Source organism: Chenopodium quinoa, unplaced genomic scaffold (assembly GCF_001683475.1).
Source record: "Chenopodium quinoa cultivar QQ74 unplaced genomic scaffold, ASM168347v1, whole genome shotgun sequence".
Classification (NCBI taxonomy): Eukaryota; Viridiplantae; Streptophyta; class Magnoliopsida; order Caryophyllales; family Amaranthaceae; genus Chenopodium; species Chenopodium quinoa.
This window is the reverse complement of record NW_018743136.1, coordinates 1,339,525-1,359,039: the sequence shown is the minus strand read 5'-3', so window position 1 is coordinate 1,359,039 and position 19,515 is coordinate 1,339,525. Positions and strand designations below refer to the sequence as shown.

Genomic DNA, 19,515 nt, shown 5'->3' with positions numbered 1-19,515 from the left:
CAACAGTTACCACCTTCTTGCCTCCCAACTAATACATGACGTCATCTTGGCCCCATCCTTTACCTTCCCTCCCTATTTCCCTCCCATTTCTCATTCCTATTTCGATTCTCAACTCCTCTTTCACTATTTTTCCCCCAAACCACCAATAATTTCGTCAATTTTGATTTGGAGGAGTGAAGTGTTAGTTTCTGATTTTTTGGGGGGAAAAATTAAAAGGGGAGATGAGAATCGAGTTAGGAATGAGAAATGGGAGGGAAATAGGAAGGGAAGGGAAAGAGTATGTCCAACATGACGTCATGTGGTAGTTGGTATCGAGGCAAGAAGGTGGTAACTTTTGATATTTTTGAAAATAGAAGGTGATAATTTTCAAAAAAAAAAAATAAAAAAATAGAAGGTGGTAATTGCTAAAATGGACATAATAAAAGGTGGTAATTGTTAAAATTTCCTTTTATTAATTGACCGATTTTACATCATATATATATTAGTTTACTTATACTGAGTTTTACTGATTAAAATTTGATATCGTGCTCACTTAACTTACCCTACAAGTAGGCCATGGAGGTTTCCTTCTGTTCCACCACTCGTAACATATCCCCAATATTCATCCTTCTTGATCTCCCAAAGGCGAGCAAACCAATCTAAAACACCTACTTCAAAGTCCCTTGAGTGCACACCATAGTTGCCCGCAATAAATGGATCACCGGCGTTGTTAATCGAAAATTGTTGCAAATGACCAAGAGCATCATAGTTAAAGTCTAAATTCACCGGATATCCTGTATTCAATTGTTAGTTGTAGCTCAATGAGTTTTATGTTTAAAGTTATGTTAGCTTCATCTTATTTCAACTTGTTTTATTTTAGGGAAATTCTCAACAGTGCCCCCCAACTTATGCTACGCACCAATGGTGACCTCTTTTTTTATTATACAAAATGACCTTACTTAAAAATTTCATCTCACTCATAACCTTATTTCATTAAATATTAACTATGCATGGTAGATTTATATTTTTGAAAAAAATAATAATAACAGAAAAATTAACCGTAACCACCAAAAACAACCCACCAACTGCCCTGCTAGCCACCATCGTTGGCGATGCTACACCAAGTTCCTCCGATTGTCGGCGATGCAACCTAGACTCTCCCGAACGCCGGTGATGATGCGCCAACTCCACCTTAAACACCGCCAAGCCAGATTCCCAAATCCCCGCCCATAACCCTCTTTCCCTCTCCTCCTACTAGGGATGGCAACGGGTGGGATCTGGACCGGGTCCGGATGGACCCGAATCCAGATCCGTTTTTGTATGTAGGATCCAGATCCGACCCGGATCCGTCGGGTCTAGAAAATGAAGACCCAGATCCGGATCCGTCGGGTCCAACGGATCCGGGTCCAAAACGGGTCCAATATATTTTGCCTAATTTTTTGCTAAAAATGTAATGTTCGGGTCAAAAATTTTATTTCAAACTTACATTGTTGGTTATTAAGTTGAACCCCAAATTAACCAACTTATACACTCATATTTTGAATTAAAATTAAAAACAACAAAAAAAATACGATGTTACATATGAGCTAGTGAGAAAACAACGATGGTGTATATAATATGAGCATCCAAAATTCATCTCTTGAAAGGGTTAATCTTTATCATTACTAACATTATCAACATTTTTAATAAAGAAACAAACAATTTTAGTTTTTTTTTAATAGGAAAAATAAAAAAACGGGTCCACTGATCTGGATCCGGGTCTAGGGCCCAGACCCAGATCCAGATCCGTTTTTGTCAGCAGGACCCAAATCCGACCCGGATCCGTCGGGTCCAAAATTTGAAGACCCAGATCCGTGAAAAACGGATCTGGATCCACGGATTCGGGTCGGGTCCAGATCCATTGCCATCCCTACCTCCTACTCACCGTCACCACCACTAGATCGCTGATCTCGGAACCCCGACAACCCCCAAATTGCCGAACCTTCTCCACCACCCTCTCTTGATATCCTTCCCTCTTCTCCTCCACCCTCTCTTGATCTCTTTATCTTCTTCGATCTCTGCCCAGAATCGAAACATCAAACACTAAACCCACCACCTCTCCTCGAGACCTCAACCAAAACCAATCGACGGCGAGGTGCCGAGAATTGAAGGTCAGAGAAGAGATTTGTGAGAATAGGGTTCGGGTCTAGGTAAATGGGTGGTTAGAGGATAATCGAGGAGAGAGTGGTGGCGTTTCAGATGAGAGGGTTGGGTGGGAGGTGGCTCCGGTGAGGGTGGAGGTATTGCTGGCTATATCTGGTGGGGATGAGGGTGTAGGTGGTTGTTTTGCATTTCAGTTTTTTTTTTTTTTTCCCAAAGCTAATCATATAGTTGGGTTTTTTTTTTTAATTAATTAACTCTCATTAATGTCATAAGTGAGATAATTTTTTAATTGAGGTCATTTGTATGATTGAAAAAAGGGGAGGTCATCATTGGTGCGTAGCAGAAGTTGGGGGTCACCGTTGCAAAATTCCCTATATTTTATTGCTAAAAAAATAAATTTTGAATGTATCAAACCAATATAAAATAAATTTAGATTAAATGATTACAAATAAGTTTATGTAGTGTTTGGATAAAGGACTTAATTTCAAGTGCTTTATTTCAAATTTGGAATATCAAATATTAAAATTCAATTCCAAAAATTCTGTTGGGGAAAAATTGAGATTTATACATCCATTATTTCAAATTTACTCTATTGTTTGGATATAATTTGAATTTGAATTTCAAAATTGTAAAATTATTAAATTAGTTTTTTTTATTTTTTTATTTTTTTTTTTTTTTTTTTGGGTGTTTATAAAATTATTAAAATAATAAATACATTAAAAACTTAGTCAGCCCTTAAACACCAAAAAATTTACCAAATTGATATAAGATCCTAATTCTGTAGCAACTTCAGTGAATTCAGAATACGCACGCTACAATGGAGGAGATTAAGAAAGCTCCAAAGCCACTTAAATGGAGGGAGTACTCAACCATAGTTTTTTTAGTTAATTAACTTCATGTTCGTTTATTTAATAAATGAGCCGAATTTGAACAAATTTTGAACTTTTGAAGCTCGTTTGACAAATGGGCTTGGATACGAACATAGATATGCTCGTTCAGATATGTTCATGAATAGCTCGTTTATTTATTTTACGGATTATATGTTCATTTATATTCATGAATTATTGATTATTCACATTTGTTAATTTAATTCTTAAGCTTATACGGTGTGATTAAGATTTAATTATTATGCTACTTTTGAGATTTTCAAATGTCAAAAGTAAAAAGCTCGTTTATTATAAAAGTTCGTTTATTATTAAGCTCATTCATTAATCACTCATTTATCAACTCATTTAATAATTGACGTGAGCCGTTCATGAACCATTCGTGAATATACATTGTACTAAATGAGCCGAATTTGAACAGATTTTTGAGCTCACTTGTAAGCTCGTGATCGTGCTCGGACTCGCCTAATTAATTAAATGAACTGAACATGAACAAGGTATTACTCGACTCAACTCGGCATACATTTCATAGTTAATTTTTTTCAAAAAAAAAGTGTGGTCATGCTTATGATTATAGATTATTGTCCTTAAAATTTCTTGTAACTTTTTTTATTGTGACATAATCAACTTTCACAATATGTATAGACAGTACATATAGTATGGATTATTGTTGTCCTTAAAATTTCTTGTAAATTCTACGTTATCACAAACCTGTTTAAACAGAGAGAGTATTTTTAAATATTAATACTAAACTCTAACCAATTCCAATAAATTTTATTAATATAACACAAACTAGCTTATTTAGATACATTATTAGTCACAGACCTCACAATTGTATATTGGAATTCACTCAAAATACAAATGGGAAAATAAAAAGAGTGAGTATTTTTAATTGTCAATGGTAGCCCCCAACTTGTGTAACACTAAAATAGAAATCATCCTTTTTTATTGTACAAAAAATGACCTTATTTAAGAATCTATTCCCACAAATAACCATATTTAAGAAAATGGTGAATTAAAATTAACTATAACTAGCTAAAAAAATAATAAAAAAAAAAAAACAAAAACCAGAACCAGAACCACCAACCCAACCAAGTGACCGACACCTCCACAACCTCTACCCTCACCCAGCCCCCACCAGACCCAACCCTGATCCATACCCTGACCACGACGCGCTAGAATCGTCTATCTCAACCACCTTTAAAGTTTTTTAATCCAATAAGACTCATTAATGTCATAAGTAGGATAAATTTCTTAATTTTTTAGAATTAAAATTTCTTAATTAAGGTTATTTTGTTAAAAAAAATTTAAAAAAAAAAATAAAAAAAAAGGTTTACCTATAAGTAGGTGAATACAATATAACAACAATTATTTGAATAACTCTATAAATAGGTAAATACAACATGTTTCGGATGAAAACAATCGAATCTCGGAAGATCCTTTTATCTTGAGGGAACTTGGTCTCGGTCCGAACAACGCAGGAGCCGAGGGTTTCCTGCACAACAAATACACGTAAACTAGCCTCGGGGGGGACGCCGAGGAAGGCCCCTCCGATGCTTAAGTCAGTATATTAGAGAGAGAAAGCTGTGCAAGAGTTTAGTTGCTTGAGGCTTTATTGTCTTACCAAGAATTGACCAAATTGTTGGCTTTTATACCTTGGCTAATGAAGGAGGCGGATTGGGCCCGGAAGTCAGTTGGGCTGGGCCAAGCTGATTGGGCCGTTGACTGACCTTGACATGGCTTTGAGGATGTTGATTTTTGACTTTAGCACATTTGGAGAGTTGAACCTTAACCTTGGGCTTTTAATTGGATCATTCAGTGACCAGGCCCAATTGGACTAAATTGGACCCAAACAACTTGCCCCCCAGACCCGATTTGGAAGGATGACGGGTCGGGTTTGATTTAATCAGAAAAGGAGGGAAGTGAATGATTTGTTAATCCAAAAATGTGAATTTAAACCGTAATTAACCCATGATTAATGAGATAACAACAGTTAATGTGGATAATTGCGGAAGTTGGACGGGTAGTGGGCGATTTAACTGCAAGGTCGTGTGTTTAACGGTTACTTAGTGGGGTGCTTGAGAGAAATTGAAACGCAGACTCCCTGAATTCCCATTTCTGGAGATATAAATAGAGGCGCGTCTTCTCTCCCCACTCATTCATCAACACAAACCCAGAATTCTCAAGAACGCTCAAGAGCCCGCATCAAAACTTCGCAAATTCCCCGAGCATTAAGCTTAGAAGCTGAGACTTGTCACTACCAATTCGTAAATCGGCGGCTTTTGCTTCAGATCAAGGTAAATTCCTTTGATTTTATTTCATTTTTCTTCGACTTTGCACTCTTTCCCCTTTTTCGACTTTTTCCTTCGAAATTCGTCAATGGTGAGGGGAGTTAGAGGTGGAGCCCGTGCTCCAAGAAGAGCAAGGCTAATCCCCGATCCCAGGGACAGGATTGGGACCTGGAATGGACGAAGGACAGAGTCTGACCCTGCTGAAGGGGTTAGGGCGACTCCCATTTCTTCGGCTCCTCCTCAGAGGGCTGAGGGGGTGAGCGCTTCAGGACGGGATGATGAAGTTCCCGCTGTCCTTTGGGATATCCTCCAGGGTTTTCAGAGTGGGAGGATGCCGAAGTAGCTTCGGCCATGATAAAGAACCGCCCCTACTCATGGTGGGTAGAGAACGCCGATCGATATCGATTTGCCGAGCAAATTGAGTTGCACTACGGCATTTTTGAAGCTGATGGATATTGGTGCCGAATGCCCTCAGCATCCGATAGAATCCATCGTCCACCCCCGGGGTATGTGGGGGTGTACACGAGACAGCTTCAGTATGGGCTGAGGTTCCCTTTGGACGCATTCGTCCGAGACTTGCTGATCCATTACAACATTTCCCTGTGCCAGCTGACCCCCACCAGCATCCGAAGGGTAATGACGTACTTATGGGTCTGCAAATTCTTCAGGTACGTGCCGAACCTGCATTGCTTCAAAAGGCTCCATCGGCTAGTGCCAAACATTCAAAGTGGGCACGGATGCCATGGCTCTGGGTGGTATCGGATTGAGTCTCGGCCCCCGTTCCTAACCATGTGGCCGAACGACTCTTCAGACAAGGACTGGAGAGGTCAATGGATTTGGGTTAGGGCACCCACGGAGCCGAGCCACCCTTACGTTTTCAGCGCTCCCCGGTATCTTGCCGAGCCGGATCCTGATATGGGAAGTTTAGGTCCTCCCGAAGATAGCGGGCCAGACCCGAACCTTAATCAGCAGAACATCTTCGGCAAGCTGCCGAACCGGGGAGGCAGCGGCCGAATGCAGCATATCCCGGAGACTTGGCTCCCCGATACGCACTATGTTTTCCAAGAGAATATGCTGGCAGCTGTCGGCCTCAGCCGAAAGTTTAGGGATGGTAATCTTCTTCGGCTGGGGCCGAGGCCTTTTAATTATCTCTTTTCTTCTTTCATTTTGCTTTCTTGTGATGTGCCGAACTAACTGAATTGACTTCTCCCCTTTTCTTTTTCAGAACGGGACGAGACCAACGTCGGCATTGATTACGCTCGCCTTGGCGTCAACCGAGAACGAGTCGTAACTGATCGGGCTCCCCCTATCACTGAACCAAGGCGCCGAGAGGTTCACCTAGACTCTTCCCACTTCCAAATTGAGGCTGTTGCTCTGTATCAGAGGCAGAAGCCTTGGTGGAAGAAGAGGGATCCCTTGTTTCAGCTGCTGGAAGAAGAAGCTGAAGCTGCCCGTACAGCCGAAGAGGTTGCACGGGTTATTGAAGCTTGTGAAGGTGGAGAAGGGTCCTCCAGAGTTGCTGAAGAAGCTGCGGCTAGGGCAGCTGAAGAAGACGAGGCTTTGCTGAAGACCTCGGTGAGCCTTTAGACTTAACTTTGTCTTTCTTCTTTTTTTTTTTTTTTTTTACTCACACTCTTCTTCCCCCCTGTCTGTTACAGTCTGAAGAGAGTAACAGACACAGAGAAGGCAAAGCTCCTGTTCGTCCCGAAGATCAAATACAAGAGTCTTCAGACTCAGATATGGACGAGCAGCCGCTTCAGAAGAGGCGCCGAAGAATGGCCATCATCGGCCCGCATGACTTTCAGCGGAGGCCGATGACCATCGGCGTTGAAATAAGGGAACCCGAGGAAGGCAATGGATCGCCGAGGGTTCCCCGGCCACCGCCTCAATCACCCCCAAGGGCCTCTCCGCCACCCCCCGAGATGGAGGTGGATCAGAGAACTCCCAAACCTAAGGGAGAGGTTCTGGAAGAAGCTCGAGAGAGTGCCGCCGAGGACAAGGATGGAGACGCCGTGATGCCCAGTGCTGAGGGTTTCACGGCGGACATTGCCAGAGAGGTTGGGGCCTTCGTCCTCACACCTGAAGAAGAGGAGGTCACAATAATTGACTCTTCTGAGAAGGAGGAGGACGTTGAGCCACCCAAAGCTAAAGAGGCTCCATCGTCATCCTTCCCTTCCTTCCAGACGCTGCAGTCTGGAGAAATGGGTTTCTCGGCCCCCCGAATTCCAGTCCCAGACCACATCTGGGACCTCATATGGGGTCAGAACCGAGAAGGTGCTGCAGCCTACTTCGGCGATTTTGCTGGCCTGTCCGAAGTAGATAGGGCAAGGATTTGGTCGCTGAAGGCCACTGCTGGGATGGGCGAATCCAGCAGATCAGTTCCTGACCCTGCCAGGTCCAACCAACTGCTGATGATGCAGGTAATTCTCCTTGCCTTGATTTCTTTCTGAACTCAACCTTTCAGCTATTATTTTTTACTTTTTTAACTTGTGCCCCTGTTTTCAGTTCGTGCACAATCAGACTCTCACTGTAGAGCTGATTGATACCCTACAAGATAGGGTAGACGCTGCTGTGCACGAAAGGAAGGTGGCTGAAGAGGAAGTTAAGCTTGCTAAGCTGAAGCAAGCAGCAGCTGAAGAGAAGCAGCAGGAGGTTGAGGAGTACGGTAAAAAAGCTGCCGAAGCTCTGAAAACCTTCTGTGATGCTATGGAGATGGAGGTTTTTCCCCCACTGATGGAAGGGGAAAAATTCCTCCAGGAGCATATGGGAGTGGACGTCTCCAAATTCAAGGCTGCTATTGAGAGCCGAATTCAAGAAGGAACTGCTGCACAAGCTGAAGTGCAGCAGCGTCTAGAGGCTCTTGAAGCCAGCCGAATGGCTGCTGAAGAGTTGCTCTTGGCCAAAGACGTCCAACTCTCAGAGGCTGCTGCTGCTGCTGAAGCTCAAAGAGCTAAATTCCAAGAGGCTGAGGATCAACTGCTGATCCAGAAAGTTGAAGTGGCCCAAGCTCAGACAAAGGCTTTCCAAATTCAGCAAGAGCTGAATGAGCTGAAGGGGTCCTCCTCCAAAGTCGCTGAACAGCTGAAGAAATCCAAGGAGGACTTGGAGGAGACCCAGAAGAAGTTGGCTGATGCTGAGGCTTTACTCAAAGTCCGTGTTTACACCCAAGAGGAATATGAGATGGGTTTCAGAAACGGATTCCGAGTATGCCGAAGACTCTGCCTTCATGCTGAGCCGAAGCTGGACTGGTCTAAATGTGCTGAGTGGGTCCAGAATCCCGAAGACCCTCACATGAAGTATGCAACTCCAGCTGAAGCTGAAATTCTTAAGGCTGAGGAAGCCGAAGAGGAAGCTGAAAGACTGGAGTTGGAAGCTGAGCAGAGGGAAAGGGAGGCTCGGCAAAGTGCAAAGCCCGCCTCTTCTGCTGCTGGGGCTGAGGCCACCAGGGGACTCAACGCTGATCAGTCTGATCCTCCGGCTGAAGCATAGGAACTCGGGCAGTCGTCTTCAGAATCTTGCGGTTCATCATGTGCTTAACTTTAGACTTGCCGCTTTCTGAGTTTTTGCCTTTTGTTTTTTTTTTGCTTCAGCTTGCCTTATCGTACAACAGCTTATTATATTTTTATTTTGCCTGTACGTATTTCGGCAGCTGTTACTTTCCGCTTGTGGGCGGCTGCCGACTATTTTTGTAATTCAACATTTTTATTTCAAAGAAGTTCACTTTCTCAGCTTTCTTGTGTATTTTTTTTTTTTTTTTCTTCGCTTTACCAGTCTTCGCACTTTATTGCTTTCTTTGAATGATCTTTCAAATATTTGCTAAGTGCAGAACTTCGGCTAGCGAGAATCATTTCTGCTGAGACTTCTTTTTGCCGTTTGTACTCGGATGTTTTCAACTTGTGAAAAAACTGACATAAGTATCAAACTTCGGCTGAGCTGAAGGGTATTAGATCAGTTGTGCCATTTCTCTATTTCCCTCTGCCCCCCCAGAAATCTGAAGATGAGGTCTTCTGAATTCTGGAATGGCTGATAATTTTTCTCGGCTAAGCCGAGGATCTTTGAACACTTTGCTTTATTTTCTACATCTGTTTTTAAAGTACTGATTTCCCACCTGAGAGTTTTCACTCTAGAGATGGTACTCTTGTGACACTTTCTTCAATTCATCCAAGGGAACAACTATCCGAAACACCATGCCGGGGCAGCAGTTTATCTGAAGTACGAGGCATCATCATGCAATACTTCAGAGTTGCAACTACCACCCGGAACTGATTCATCCGAAGTACAAGGCATCACTATGCAATACTTCGGGGCTTTATCAGTTCCTATTTTTTAGGCTATGTTTCGGATAAGTCTATGGCCTTTTTGCCCAAAGGAACAGCTTCTCCGAAGTACAAGGCATCACTATGCAATACTTCGGGCTTGTATCCTTTTTTGGCAGGTTTTACGGCTTGCCGAGGTACAAGGCATCATTATGCAATACCCCGGACAGCGCCGAATGAAACCTTGAATTTTTGAAAAACCGTAGAAAGCATAAAGACTTAAAGAATACACGCAATCTGAATGAATACTGGCTCGATGGCCTTTTTGTAAACAAAATCAGTGTACTTACATAGATTGTACTATCCGAAGGATTTACACATAGTATTTTTTGAGCACATCGGCATTCCAATGGTTTTTCAGCTCGGTGCCATCCATTTGTTTGAGTCTGAAGGTACCGGGCTGAAGCTCTTGATAAATTTCATAAGGTCCCTCCCAAGATGCTGAGAGTTTGCCATGAATGCGACTTTTTTGAACAGCTGCAGCATTCCTCAGAACTAAATCCCCAACTCTGAGAGGTCGTTGATAGACTCTTCGGTTGTAGGACTTGCTCATTCTGAGCTTGTGTGCAGCCATCCTTTCTCGGGCTAGATCTCTAATCTCGTCAAGGAAGTCGAGGGACTCTTTCATGAGCTGCTCATTTTCCTCGGCTGAGAAGAGATTCACTCGTAGGCTTTCTGAGCCCACTTCCACTGGAAGCACTGCTTCGGATCCATACACCAGCTGAAAAGGTGAATGCCCCGTTGCCTCCTTCTCGGTTGTCCGGAGTGACCAGAGGGTTCCCGGAAGTTCCTCTACCCACTTGGACTTTTGATCCTCTACTCTTTTTCTGAGAGCGTTAAGGATCTGTTTATTCGCGGCTTCGGCTTGGCCATTACTCTGAGGGTGGCAAACCGCGGAGTAAGCCAATTTTATCCCGAATTGATCAGTGTATCGGCGCAAGGGCAGGTTGTCAAACTGTCTGCCGTGGTCGAACACAAAAACTTTTGGGATGCCGAACCGAGTTATTATGTTCTGCCAGATGAACTGTCTGACAGTTTGCTCAGATATGCTTGAAGCAGCTTCCGCTTCAATCCATTTGCTGAAATAGTCGATTCCGACTATCAGCCACTTTCTTTTGTATGGGGCCTCGGGAAAGGGTCCCAGAATATCCAACCCCCATTGTGCAAATGGAAGAGGATTAAGAATTGGCTGGAGATCTAGGCATGGCCGATGGATTACCGGTGCAAATTTTTGGCATTTCTCGCATTTTCTGACCATGTTCTTTGCATCCGAGATCATTGTAGGCCAAAAATACCCTGCCCTGAGAGCTTTGTGGGCTAAGGTTCTCCCTCCTATGTGGTTTCCGCAGATGCCGAGGTGAATCTCTCGGAGAATATAGTCGGCATCCGTTGGACCCACGCATTTCAATAATGGAGCGGAGAAGGATTTTCTGAGGAGTTGGCCGCCGAAGACGAGGAATCGTGAACTGATCCGCTTTATCTTGGAGGCCGAATTCCTATCCTCGGGGAGCTCGTCCCTGAGTTTATAAGCCAGGATGTCATCCATCCAGCTCGGCTCGAGTGCAGCGCAGCAGATTGATATTGCTTCGGCTACACTCTTTTCTCGGCGCACCTCCACATAGACAGAACGGCTTAACTCAGTCAGAGTTGAGCTTGCAAGTTTGGAGAGTGCGTCCGCTTGAGCATTTTGACCCCTTGGGATCAGCTCTACTTCGAAAGATCTCAGCTTCGCAATTGTCGATTTGATCCTTGTGAGGTAAGCTGCCATTGAAGGCTCTTTAGCCTCATACTCCCCCCGGATCTGATTGGCGACCAGCTGAGAATCTGTCTTGAGGTAGACATGCTCGGCTTCCAACGATATGCACAGGTCTAAGCCAGCAATGGCTGCTTCATATTCGGCCTCGTTGTTAGAGGCTTTGAATGAAAATTTTAGTGCATACTCGAAGGTTTTGCCTTCGGGAGAGGTGATGACGACCCCTGCCCCCGAACCGTTCACGGTGGAGGACCCATCCGTGAAGACGGTCCAGATTTTCCTCCTTGCATCCAGAGTCTCCTGATAGGAGCACTCGGCCAAGAAGTCTGCCAAGGCTTGCGCCTTGATGGCTGTTCTCGGCTGATAACCGATACTGAACTCGGTGAGCTCGAAAGCCCACTTTGCTAGTCTACCGGATTTTTCAACCTTGCCGAGGACTTTCTCTAACGGCTGATCAGTTAGAACCGCTATTTGATGAGAATCAAAATAGGGTCGCAACTTCCGAGCAGCCACCACCACTGCATAAGCCACTTTTTCTAACAATGGGTAGCGCGTCTCGGCATCCGTCAGGGTGTGGCTGACGAAATAGATCGGCTGTTGAACTTTTTCTTCTTCCCTTAGCAGCACCGCGCTTACCGTGGCTGGACTGACCGCCACGTATAAGTATAGGATGTCTCCTACGACTGGCCTTGCCAGTGTTGGGAGTTGAGCCAGGTGTTCACGGAGCTGCTGAAAGGCTGACTTTTGTTCGTCTCCCCATTCAATGCCTTTTGAATTTTGGAGCTTCAGCGCCTTGAAGAAAGGGAGCCCTTTGTCTGAGGCTCGTGAGATGAACCTGGACAAGGCAGCCATTCTCCCGGCTAGACGCTGAATATCCCTTTTTGTCTTCGGCTCGGGGAGGTCTAAAGCAGCTTGTACTTTGGCGGGGTTTGCATCAATCCCCCTCTTGCTGACCATGAAGCCGAGGAACTTGCCTGACTTCACGCCGAAGACACATTTCTTCGGATTCAGCTTCATTTTGTATTTTCTGAGGGTGGCGAAGGTTTCGGCTAGGTCCGTGACATGATCTTTTTCTTTTATGCTTTTGACGATTGAGTCGTCAACATAAACCTCCATGTTTCGGCCTTTTTGCTCGGCGAAAACCTGATCAACCAACCTCTGATATGTTGCCCCCGCATTTTTCAATCCGAAGGGCATCATTCTGTAATTGTACAACCCGGAACTTGTTATGAACGCTGTTTTAGCTCGGTCCTCGGGGTGCATGAAGATCTGATGGTATCCCGAGAATGCGTCCATGAAACTGAGCAGAGCATGCCCGCTTGTCGAGTCGACCAGTTGGTCGATCCTCGGCAGCGGATAGGAGTCCTTGGGACATGCCCTATTCAGGTCCGTGAAGTCAACGCACATCCTCCAGTTACCATTTGCCTTCTGAACCATTACAACATTGGCCAGCCACTCCGGATACTGACAGGGTTCAATGAACCCAGCATCTAGGAGCTTATCGACCTCAGCTGCGATGTTCTGGTTCTTTTCGGCGGAGTAGTTCCGCTTTTTCTGCTTAATGGGTCGACTGGAGGGGTCGACATTAAGCCTATGGGAGACGAAGTCCGGATCAATCCCGGGCATTTCTGCGGCTGAGAAGGCGAACACGTCTCCACTGGCCCGTAGGAGTTGGACGAGTGCCGCACGGGTGTTTGGCTCCAGTGACGACCCGATGCTAACACATCTGTTCGGATCTCCTACGGTCAGTTCTATTGACTCGGTCAGGTCATCCGTCTCCATGCTCTTAGAGTTGGATTCCTCGAATTCCGGCCTGCTATCAATATTAGCAGACTTTCCTGACCGCGGCTGGCCATCAGAGTCGTTCGGCTCTGAGGCGGAGTCAGCCTTTTGGCCCCCATCAGATTTCTCGTTGTCTGGGGCTTCATTAGCCGAAACGTCTGAGCCTCTCGGCTTTTTGGCGTTTCGGTCCCGGTGCTTTTCCTCCCCATCGCCACGGTCGCCTCGGCGAGACGTGGATGGCTTGAGGTGATTGCATCGGCGGGCTTCTTTTTGACTGCCCTTTATTTTCTCGGAGCGTCCCTCGTCTGAAACGTATATCATGATTTGATGATACGTGGAGACGACTCCTTGAATGCCGTGAATGAGGGGTCTCCCCATGATCACGTTGTATGCAGATGGAGCATCTACGACCAAAAATTCGGCCATGATATTCCTAGCTGCTCGGCCTTCGCCGATGGTGACAGGAAGTGTAATCTTCCCGTCAGGATACGAGGAAGAGCCGTTGAATCCAGACACCGGGTAGGGTGCGGGGGCCAGGTGCTCGGCTCCCATCCTCAGCTGGTCGAACGCTCCTCGGAAGAGGATGTTCGCCCCGCTACCGCCGTCGACGAGGGTCCGCCAGACGTTGCGGTTGGCGATGCCCAGAATGATTACTAGTGGGTCATCGTGGGGGTATACCACCCCCTCACAGTCTTCGGCTGTGAACAGGATGTTCGGCGCCGGTGACTGGGACTGCCGAAGCTCAGCCTGATGAATCTGATGGGTTAGACCCCTCAGTTGGCGTTTGGCTGTGCCTCGCGAGATTCCCCCGGAAATAACCAGGATGTCGAGGGACTCCTTGCCCTGAGGTCCCTTATCCTTCTTCCGAGCGAAGTTGAGGTCCTGCCGAGAATCTTTTTCAGCTTTTTTCTCCTCGCGCCTGTCCGCGAGGTATCGGCTCAGGTACCCCTTGCGGACCAGATCCTCAATCTGGTCCTTCAGCTGGACGCAGTCCTCGGTGCGATGTCCGGGTGAGTCATGGAACTCGCACCACTGGTCCTTTCCCCTCGTCTGATGCCAGGGAGGCAACGGACGAGGTTTTTTGAATCTCCCCTCGTCCTTCGTCGTGCTGAAAATCTTAGCACGGGGAAGGGAGAGTGGAGTGTATGAATCGTACCTTCCCGTGTAGGGAAAGTGTCTTTCCTTCTTCGGCTCGGCAGCAGAGGACGGTTCTGAGGCCTTAGCCTTCCCTTTCCTCTGCGCCGAGACTTCGGGCTGCTGCCCTTTCGGCTTCTCAATTCTCGGACGAGACTGAGACCTGGATCTGTTCCACTCCTCGGCTCGGATGAACCTATCCGATGCTTCCAAGGCTTCCTCCAGGGTCTGCGGGGGATGCATGACCATGAAGTCCAGGAACTTTCCAGCTTGGAGGCCGTTCCGTAGCGCGAACACGGCCAGGCCTTGATCCAGGCTTGTGATTCCGGATGACTCGTTGCTGAAGTGAGTCAGATAGTCGCGGAGGCTCTCGTCCTCCGCCTGCTGCAGACTCATTAGCTCTGCAGTGGTCTTCTCTCGGCGGTTGGCCGTAGAGAATTTGCTCTTGAACTTGTTGGAGAGGTCGTTCCAACCGGTTATGGAGCCTTCCTTGAGCCCTTTGGTGATCCAGGATTGGGCAACACCTTTGAGGGTCGTAGGAAAGTATTTACACCAGGTAGCCTCAGACCTCGGGTTCAGATACATGTGCCCCTCGTAAGAGGCAATGTGATCCTTAGGATCTGAGGTACCATCGTAAGTAATATGTGCCGGGATTTTGACCGTTGGCACATGCTCTTCCAGAATCCACTTCTGGAAGGGCGAGTTCGATGGAACCATGACCGCCTTCCCCTTGTACCCGGCCTCAGGGACCTCGCTCCCTCCTCTCTCAGAGGTGGAAGTGGTTTTCGTCCCCGGCTGAGACAAGGTTGGGTGGGGTCCGGTATCCTCTGGGAAGGTGAGGCGGCTATGCACACTCACCTCCCTCGAACCCAAGCGTTCGTGAACGCTTTGGCGGGCGAATTCCGGGTCCTTGGAGGGCCCCATGGAATTCTGAGCTTCGGAGTGGTCAGAGGGTTGAGGGTTCCTCCTCCTCTCCTTACTGGAGTTTCGGGTGTCCCCTCGCCACCTCTGGCCGAGCTGTCTATGTGGTGGAACTTGTCCACCATCATCCTGACCGATCCTCCTTTTCAGGTTTCTCGGCTGGTGATCATCAGGCATCTGGATTGGAGCCCCTTGAGCTTTAAGGAACTCCATGCAGATGGCCACTGCTCTGGCCACTTCCTCGGTGGAGGGTCCGGAGGGAGGAGTCTCCCGCGGATGTGACCTGGATTGCACGCTATGGCGCGGCGGGGAGTTCCTCGCACCTGAGCCACTCGGTCTCGGGGATGGCCCCGGCTGCCGAGTGTGGTGCGAGGTGTTCTCCTCCTGGAGGCTAGGACCTCTTGAGGCTTCCCTTTCCGGAGAAATGGGGGCCTCCGATTCGGGAGAGGCTTGCTCCGGGGAGGGATAAACCGGCTGGCGTTCCCTCACCGTAATCCGGCCTCCTCCCTTCTTAGCCTTCTTGGAACTCTTTCCACTCTTAGTCATGGCGACTGCCGGAGTGTTTGATGACTGACGCGAAATTTAGTAGCGTTCCCCACAGACGGCGCCAAATTGTTTCGGATGAAAACAATCGAATCTCGGAAGATCCTTTTATCTTGAGGGAACTTGGTCTCGGTCCGAACGACGCAGGAGCCGAGGGTTTCCTGCACAACAAATACACGTAAACTAGCCTCGGGGGGGACGCCGAGGAAGGCCCCTCCGATGCTTAAGTCAGTATATTAGAGAGAGAAAGCTGTGCAAGAGTTTAGTTGCTTGAGGCTTTATTGTCTTACCAAGAATTGACCAAATTGTTGGCTTTTATACCTTGGCTAATGAAGGAGGCGGATTGGGCCCGGAAGTCAGTTGGGCTGGGCCAAGCTGATTGGGCCGTTGACTGACCTTGACATGGCTTTGAGGATGTTGATTTTTGACTTTAGCACATTTGGAGAGTTGAACCTTAACCTTGGGCTTTTAATTGGATCATTCAGTGACCAGGCCCAATTGGACTAAATTGGACCCAAACAACTTGCCCCCCAGACCCGATTTGGAAGGATGACGGGTCGGGTTTGATTTAATCAGAAAAGGAGGGAAGTGAATGACTTGTTAATCCAAAAATGTGAATTTAAACCGTAGTTAACCCATGATTAATGAGATAACAACAGTTAATGTGGATAATTGCGGAAGTTGGATGGGTAGTGGGCGATTTAACTGCAAGGTCGTGTGTTTAACGGTTACTTAGTGGGGTGCTTGAGAGAAATTGAAACGCAGACTCCTTGAATTCCCATTTCTGGAGATATAAATAGAGGCGCGTCTTCTCTCCCCACTCATTCATCAACACAAACCCAGAATTCTCAAGAACGCTCAAGAGCCCGCATCAAAACTTCGCAAATTCCCCGAGCATTAAGCTTAGAAGCTGAGACTTGTCACTGCCAATTCGTAAATCGGCGGCTTTTGCTTCAGATCAAGGTAAATTCCTTTGATTTTATTTCATTTTTCTTCGACTTTGCACTCTTTCCCCTTTTTCGACTTTTTCCTTCGAAATTCGTCAATGGTGAGGGGAGTTAGAGGTGGAGCCCGTGCTCCAAGGAGAGCAAGGCTAATCCCCGATCCCAGGGACAGGATTGGGACCTGGAATGGACGAAGGACAGAGTCTGACCCTGCTGAAGGGGTTAGGGCGACTCCCATTTCTTCGGCTCCTCCTCAGAGGGCTGAGGGGGTGAGCGCTTCAGGACGGGATGATGAAGTTCCCGCTGTCCTTTGGGATATCCTCCCAGGGTTTTCAGAGTGGGAGGATGCCGAAGCCGCTTCGGCCATGATAAAGAACCGCCCCTACTCATGGTGGGTAGAGAACGCCGATCAATATCGATTTGCCGAGCAAATTGAGTTGCACTACGGCATTTTTGAAGCTGATGGATATTGGTGCCGAATGCCCTCAGCATCCGATAGAATCCATCGTCCACCCCCGGGGTATGTGGGGGTGTACACGAGACAGCTTCAGTATGGGCTGAGGTTCCCTTTGGACGTTTTCGTCCGAGACTTGCTGATCCATTACAACATTTCCCTGTGCCAGCTGACCCCCACCAGCATCCGAAGGGTAATGACGTACTTATGGGTCTGCAAGTTCTTCAGATACGTGCCGAACCTGCACTGCTTCAGAAAGCTCCATCGGCTAGTGCCAAATATTCAGAGTGGGCACGGAAGCCATGGTTCTGGGTGGTATCGGATTGAGTCCCGGCCCCAATACTTGACCATGTGGCCAAATGACTCTTCAGACAAGGACTGGAGAGGTCAATGGATTTGGGTTAGGGCACCCACGGAGCCGAGCCACCCTTACGTTTTCAGCGCTCCCCGGTATCTTGCCGAGCCGGATCCTGATATGGGAAGTTTAGGTCCTCCCGAAGATAGCGGGCCAGACCCGAACCTTAATCAGCAGAACATCTTCGGCAAGCTGCCGAACCAGGGAGGCAGCGGCCGAATGCAGCATATCCCGGAGACTTGGCTCCCCGATACGCACTATGTTTTCCAAGAGAATATGCTGGCAGCTGTCGGCCTCAGCCGAAAGTTTAGGGATGGTAATCTTCTTCGGCTGGGGCCGAGGCCTTTTAATTATCTCTTTTCTTCTTTCATTTTGCTTTCTTGTGATGTGCCGAACTAACTGAATTGACTTCTCCCCTTTTCTTTTTCAGAACGGGACGAGACCAACGTCGGCATTGATTACGCTCGCCTTGGCGTCAACCGAGAACGAGTCGTAACTGATCGGGCTCCCCCTATCACTGAACCAAGGCGCCGAGAGGTTCACCTAGACTCTTCCCACTTCCAAATTGAGGCTGTTGCTCTGTATCAGAGGCAGAAGCCTTGGTGGAAGAAGAGAGATCCCTTGTTTCAGCTGCTGGAAGAAGAAGCTGAAGCTGCCCGTACAGCCGAAGAGGTTGCACGGGTTATTGAAGCTTGTGAAGGTGGAGAAGGGTCCTCCAGAGTTGCTGAAGAAGCTGCGGCTAGGGCAGCTGAAGAAGACGAGGCTTTGCTGAAGACCTCGGTGAGCCTTTAGACTTAACTTTGTCTTTCTTCTTTTTTTTTTTTTTTTTACTCACACTCATCTTCCCCCCTGTCTGTTACAGTCTGAAGAGAGTAACAGACACAGAGAAGGCAAAGCTCCTGTTCGTCCCGAAGATCAAATACAAGAGTCTTCAGACTCAGATATGGACGAGCAGCCCCTTCTGAAAAGGCGCCGAAGGATGGCCATCATCGGCCCTCATGACTTTCAGCAGAGGCCGATGACCATCGGCGTCGCAATAAGGGAACCTGAGGAAGGCAATGGATCGCCGAGGGTTCCCCAGCCAACACCCCAATCTCCTCAAAAGACCCCTCCGCCACCTCCTGAGATGGAGGTGGATCAGAGGACTCCCGAACCTAAGGGAGGGGTCCAAGAAGAAATCAAGGAGAGTGCTGCTGAGCACGGAAATAAAGATGCCGTGATGTCAAGTGCTGAAGGCTTCACGGCAGATATCGCAAGAGAGGTTGAGGCTTTCGTCCTCACCCCTGAAGAAGAGGTCATAGTACTTGACTCCTCTGAGAAGGACGATGCTGAGACAACCAAAGCTAATCAAGCTCCATCGTCGTCCTTCCCTTCTTTCCAGACTCTGCATTCTGGAGAAATGGGTTTCTCGGCCCCCCGAATTCCAATCCCAGATCACATCTGGGACCTCATATGGGGTCAAAACCGAGAAGGAGCTGCAGCCTACTTCGGCAATTTTGCTGGCATGTCCGAAGTAGACAGGGCAAGGATCTGGTCGCTGAAGGCCACTGCTGGGATGGGCGAATCCAGTAGATCAGTTCCTGACCCAGCCAGGTCTAACCAACTGCTGATGATGCAGGTAATTTTCCTTCATTTCCTCCGAAATTCAGCTCTATTTTTTTCTTATTACTTATTTTTTTGTCTTCCTGTTTTCAGTTCGTGCACAATCAGACTCTCACTGTAGAGCTGATTGATACCCTACAAGATAGGGTAGACGCTGCTGTGCACGAAAGGAAGGTGGCTGAAGAGGAAGTTAAGCTTGCTAAGCTGAAGCAAGCAGCAGCTGAAGAGAAGCAGCAGGAGGTTGAGGAGTACGGTAAAAAAGCTGCCGAAGCTCTGAAAACCTTCTGCGATGCTATGGAGATGGAGGTTTTTCCCCCACTGATGGAAGGGGAAAAATTCCTCCAGGAGCATATGGGAGTGGACGTCTCCAAATTCAAGGCTGCTATTGAGAGCCGAATTCAAGAAGGAACTGCTG

At 47.2% G+C, this 19,515-nt stretch overlaps 1 protein-coding gene across 1 annotated transcript in view; it reads right to left on the bottom strand.

Annotated features, from left to right (window-relative positions):
• The window catches only part of LOC110732086 (serine decarboxylase-like), a 35,277-nt gene that overhangs the window by 3,013 nt on the left and 12,749 nt on the right, over positions 1-19,515 (bottom strand). Inside the window, exon 2 of the mRNA XM_021911999.1 lies at positions 542-773. Within this exon, the coding sequence (XP_021767691.1) occupies positions 542-773 (232 nt within the window). The remainder of the gene's footprint in view (positions 1-541; positions 774-19,515) is intronic.